General features: G+C 35.5%; 1 protein-coding gene across 1 annotated transcript; it reads left to right on the forward strand.

The window, feature by feature from the left end:
* Positions 1 to 218: 218 nt before the first annotated feature.
* LOC136796245 (uncharacterized) lies at positions 219 to 916 on the forward strand. Its single transcript, XM_067049355.1, has 2 exons — positions 219 to 396; positions 444 to 916. Exons 1-2 carry the CDS (start codon positions 219 to 221, stop codon positions 914 to 916), a joined length of 651 nt encoding a protein of 216 aa, XP_066905456.1.
* The last annotated feature ends 5,090 nt before the right edge of the window (positions 917 to 6,006 follow it).

The raw sequence follows: 6,006 nt of genomic DNA on the forward strand, positions 1-6,006 counted from the left end.
GGATATGAATACCACAAACACACGAAAGAACTGAGTTGTCACAACAACAAAAATGGCGGCGATCTCAACTAGTATATTGTGTGACGTCATTCTCCATTTAACAGACTCTCAGCCATGTTAAATGTTATTTCGTTTTACCACAGCAAAAGAAGGCAATTTTTTTCGATTTAACATGAGGTTTTCCATTTAACACGCTTTAACATGTTAAACCAAAGATCATGAATACCCCTAAAGTTCAAAATCAAGCCTTACGCATAATCAATGGCGGTGTGAAATCGACTCCCACATTATGGAACTCCAAGCAGGTCTTGAACCATTATAGGATAGGAGGGAGAAATCTGCTCTGTGTCTTTATGAAAAGCGTATGCGACGAGAGGATCACTTGTTGGATTATCGGTAAGCGAATGAACGACTAAAGTCCCATCGCACTTTTCTTTCAAAAGCTAAGGAAACGCTTCACCAGATAGACCTACCAACTGAGGAAAGGCAGAATATAATTTCCCACAAGCCAAAGCATGATCTCGCTGAAGTCTACGTGCGACTCAAACTGGCATGTGGTCAGATCAAGAAAGATTGCCCTGAACCCGTGCTTAGAGCAACTGCACTAAAAACATTTTATGAGCTATACCCCATAGAGCAATGGCTACACAATTATACCAATGAGTCTGCATCCAGTATTAACAAGGGAACTGGAGCAGGTGTATATTCAATCACTTTTCAACTGTCATTTCCCGTTGGAGCTGGACGTGATTATGGTGCAGAAATGCAGGCTATTTGCTTCGCGATGGAAGCCACTATTGAATGCGATGAAAACACTGTAATCTTCAGTGACTGCCAAGCCGTAATACAAAAATTAAGAACACTAGGTGCCGCAGGGTCACCCAAGGAAGAAAGTGTAGAAACATGGCTGCTATAATGAAGAAAAGAGGAAGGGTTATAACTCTGCAGTGGATGCCATGCCAGGCCAAGTTGGTATAAATGGTAATGAACAAGCTGACAAGTTGGCTAAGCTTGGTTGTGCAGAGAACCAGCCTGTTCAACCACTTTCCTACAGAACAGTAAAATCAATGATAAGTTCTTATTATAAGGAGAGAACAAGCGCTAGACAAAAAGTCTAAGCAGAAGGAAAGAAGTGGAAGAGCCGACTGCATAAAGATAAACGAATCCCCAACGTTATCAGAGCTGAGAGAGTGGCTTGTTTTCGCCTGGTAACACGACATGATCTACTCCAAAAACACCTCCATCCAATAGACATCGTAGATTCACCGAAATGTCCTCTATGGAACATGGGAAACATAGATGGGGACCATCTTTTAACATGTATAGGTCTGGAAGATATTCAGCAGGAAGCGGACCAACTAAGAGAAAAGTAAAATTGTATTGGGCTGCGAGTGGGAAAATGGCATAATACCCCACTTTCTGTGACGTAGGAAAAAAACAAACAATATTATTGAAAATTAGTTAGGTAGATCATTATCTCAGACTTTGAATTTTTTAAAGTATAACCTTACCTAACTTATAGATTCAGAAATGGCCGTATAATGTCGACCGTCATGTTGATTGATTTGACACAAAATTTTAAATCTATTGCGTTAGAATTAAATTATACAAAGAATAAACAAAAAGAAAAACATATTTAAAATCACGTCGGGCTCGCCAAATGCTTTGACTGGACCTTCCTCAAATTTTAAGCTCTGAAGGAATTAGATCCAAGTCTAGGTTTAGGTATCAGAAGGGGTTCAGAGAAAATGTTCTTGAGAAAAACTAATAAATTAAAATAAAATGAAATAACTGATGAAAGGGGGAGGCCAGTAGTGAGAATATGGGGGAAATTGCACAGCGATTAGAGCAGCCAATCAGAAGCCAGCATTTTGGTCACGTGACCTATGGCGGGATATTCGGCTCAACCCACCCTTAACCACTCACGTGGTCCGTCACGTGATCATTAGCTGACCAATCGGGGTCCCGTGACCCCCTGGCGGGGGATTAATATTCATATTAAGTTCGACATAACCTTAACCACTCACGTAACCATTTGGCCACGCCATCTTTTAAGTCACGTGACTGCCACCAGGGGCTGAGTGTGCCCGGCCGCCATTTTGTTTTTTGATCGCCGTAATTTTTATTACGAGGGTCTCGCAACCTTTTTCTTTTCGTTCAGCGCCATATTGTGAGGCTGAGTGTACCCGCCGCCATTTTCTTGTTTGATCGCCGTCATTTTATTATGAGGATCTCGCGACCTTTTTCTTTTCGGATTTAGCAGAGACTGAGTTTATCCAGCCGCCATCTTGTTTTTTGATCGCCGCCATTGCATTATGAGGGTCTCGCGTTACTCCCACCACCCATTGATGGATTAGTTACCCATGTTTATACTACAACCAGTGGCTGAGTGTGCCTGACCGCCATTTTGCTTTTTATGCTGTTTGAGAGGCTTACGGGTTTGGCAGAGGCTGAGAGAACCCGGGCGCCATTTTGTTTTTTATAGTCAACATTTCATTATGAGGGTCTCGCGACCTTTTTCTTTTCGTTCACCGCCATATTGGCAGTGGCTGAGTATACCCGGCCGCCATTTTATTTATTAGGGTCTTGCTATCCTCTTTTCGTTCGCCGCCATTTTACTTATGAGGGTCTCGTGATCCTTTTTTTTCCATCGCCGCCATATTGATTATTTGAACGCCGCCAGTTTAAGTGGGTCTCGCTTCTTTTTTGATCGCCACCTTTTTATTATGAGGATCTCGCGATCGACTTCATTTCGTTCAGCGCCATATTGGTCACATCATTTACGGGTTTAGTGACGTGTACCTAGCCGCCATTGTTTTTTTAACTCCAGCAGTATATTAAGAGGGTCTCGCGATCCTCTTCTTTTCGTTCATCGCCATATTGTTTTTTGTTTTGTTTTTTATCGTCTCCATTTTATTACGAGGATCTCGCGATCTTCATTTTTAATAATTTCGACTTTGAACCTTAACCCCCTCTGTTTTTAATCTTTTAGTGTAAACAATGTGAATAATTTGAACTAATTAAAGCTTAAATATAAACACTAATATGTAGACCTTTATCTTTTAATCCCTTCATGAATTCGTAAACAAGGGACTTTGAACTTGTATAATCCCTAAAACATAAACAAACTGAGAGATAAATAGATCTGTTACTATGTTGGATTTTGTAATCTCTCTCATCTTTTAATACTTTCGACTTTGAACTATAATACTTTTTTGTATATATGTATATATAGTTGACCGTAAAAATTGATATATAAGAAGACGGGCAGGGTTGTGGTCAAAGGAAAAACAAAAATAGTTTACAACTATTTATTTTTAAAATAAGTAAAAATGGCAAGAGTAAATTTTTTTATAAAAATACGTAAAATATAAAGTTAAAAAAGTACAGGAGATGTACATAAAACAAAAACAATACGATACAAACAATACAGTGTTTATACAATAAAAAAAATAAAATAAAGAGATTAAATGAAAGAATAAATAAAAATAAATAAATAAATAATAATAATGATATAAAATGATAATAAAAGAGCAAAGAACATGTCAGGACAACCTACCTGTTCAAAGCAAACGGATGAACAGAAAGAAACAATGAAGCGGAAGCGTGGAGGAGTGGGGAGGAGGTAGCCAGCAGCCGTTGAACGGCTTTATTTCAATTTCAAATACTTCGCGTATACAGGAAGTAGTGATAAAGATATGACGAAAAATGAAAAATGATAAGAGAAGAATACAAAAATATGATAATAATAATAACTAAGTAAAATTAGAATGACACATATCGTTACTAATAATACGAGATAATACTGAAGAAAATAAATTAATATAGGATATAATAACAATGATTGTAAAAGAAGTAACAAATAATAAGTAAAAGTAAATAAAGAGTAGTATAAAAAATTAAAAAAAAAAATTACAAAGTAATAAGTAAGAAAAATAATTAATCAATGATAACAACTGTTGTATTTATATATCGTGAAAATAATCATATATCTACACTGATAATAGTAATAGTAAAGATAACAGGAGTAACATAAGTGAACGTATACAAAATAAAATAAAAATATATATAAAAGTACAAGGTGAGATGTAGAAAGAAGTACATAAAAAGATTAAAAATAAGTAATAAAGTATAGAAATAAGTGAAAAAATGTTATGGAATGTTAACCATATAGGTGATGATAATGATAAGTGAAATAAGTTACTAGAAACATGTGAAATAAAAGTTTACAAAAAAAAAAAAAAATAAGTAAATGTGAAAGTTAATAAAACATAGATGGATAAATATAAGTGAATGCAGCGATAGATAATATAAGTGATAGAGAGATAACAAACAGGTGAAAACAAAAGTATGATAGAAAAATTTGGTGATGATAATAAAATGAACGTAAAATTATTCAATCTTAATTAAGTTTAATATATGGCTGTATGTATGCGAGATACAGTTTTTATCGATTTTGTGGTTAACTGGAAGGGGTTCAAGATGTATATAAATGGATTCTGAGATGAATATCTTTTGGTAATTTGGAACAGTGGCTAAAATAGTGGTATGGTCAAAATCAAAAGCATGGTTAAGTGTAAGGGCATGTTCTGAAAGTTTTGAAGCGGATAAGTTGTGGGAAGTTATAGATAATTTATGTTGAGAGATACGTGATCTGAGGTAGTTTTTAGTTTCGCCTATATATGAAGAATTACAGTTGGGGGAGGAGCAAGGAATCCGGTATAAAACGTTAGAGCGGTATTGGAGTGGAATAGGATCCTTGGTATTAGAAAAAAAGTAAGATAGTTTATTTTGAGATTTGAGTCCAAGACATAGTGAAGGGATTGTTGATTTTAAGAATTTTTTTATGTTATCAGTGAGAGAGGGGACATATGGAAGGGATCTATAAATCGAGAGTGTGGATGGTGGATGTAGAAAGTTTCGGGAAGGAGAAGGAGGCGTAAACGGTTGATGTAAGAGTTTAAAAGTTTGTTTATGATGTGAAGTGCAAAATCATTATAAAGCAAGATAGTCTTAATGGTGAATGTTTGTGTTGTGGTATTGGGGATCGGATAAGGAAAGGCAACGGTGTGTTAGATTTTTGGCAATATTGATTTTTTGAAATCAAATATTTTGCTGGGAAAAATAGTTAAGTAGCCTACCGGAGTAAGTGGGTTTGTTATACCAGTCAGTGGACAAGAAGCCGTCATTATTCTTTATAATAAGCAGGTCAAAAAAGGGGAGGGAAGAGTTAGTTTCGGTTTCAACGGTGAAATGAAGGTGAGGGTGGTAAGAGTTAAAAGAAGAAAGGATATGAGGGATTTTATCAGGGTTTAGAATGAGAAAAAGGTCGTCTACATATTTTTTGATAAATAAAATGTCGTTATGGAATAAAGGGATGACGGAATCAAGGAGGTTTGATTGAGCACAATGTTAGAAAGATCGGGGGCGAGAGAGTTTCGCCATGGGGATCTGATTATTTTTATTCTTATCATTGTATTTTTATTCTTTTCATTGTATATTTTTGTATCTTTTTAGCTCTGCTTAGTCCTGCAAAGTGGGGCGAAACGTCGGAAAATAAATAGTTGTAAACTATTTTTGTTTCTCCTTTGACCGCAACCCTGACCATCTTCCTATACAGGAAAATAAATAGTTGTAAACTATTTTTGTTTCTCCTTTGACCGCAACCCTGACCATCTTCTTATATATAATACTTTTTATTTTAGTTTCCTCAGCGTATATCAACAAAGCATCATTTAATTCCATAAGGATTCAATTTTATACATTTACAAAAATTTACGTTATAGACGCGGAGTGTGCCTGACCACCAGATTTTAATCATGTAAACAATGTACTTTGAATTTTAATCTCTAAATGAGTTGTTGGACTTAGCAATCTCCTCTATCTTTAAATTCTTTATACTTTGAATTGCAATCTTCTTTCTTTTAATTCTCAATTTAAGTGTAAACAATATATTTTGTACTTTAATCATACTACTAAAGCATAAAATAGGATATTTATTTTTTA

This window comes from Halyomorpha halys, unplaced genomic scaffold (genome assembly GCF_000696795.3).
Source record: "Halyomorpha halys isolate HHAL.00 unplaced genomic scaffold, Hhal_1.1 Scaffold1958.1, whole genome shotgun sequence".
Classification (NCBI taxonomy): domain Eukaryota; kingdom Metazoa; phylum Arthropoda; class Insecta; order Hemiptera; family Pentatomidae; genus Halyomorpha; species Halyomorpha halys.

What these genes read in the sequence shown, in the direction of transcription:
- LOC136796245 (XM_067049355.1), top strand. Translation starts at nt 219, where the DNA reads ATGAATACCCCTAAAGTTCAAAATCAAGCCTTACGCATAATCAATGGC. An exon ending in GATCACTTGTTGGATTATCG is followed by an intron (nt 397 to 443) that starts GTAAGCGAATGA and finishes TTCTTTCAAAAG; the next exon opens with CTAAGGAAACGCTTCACCAG.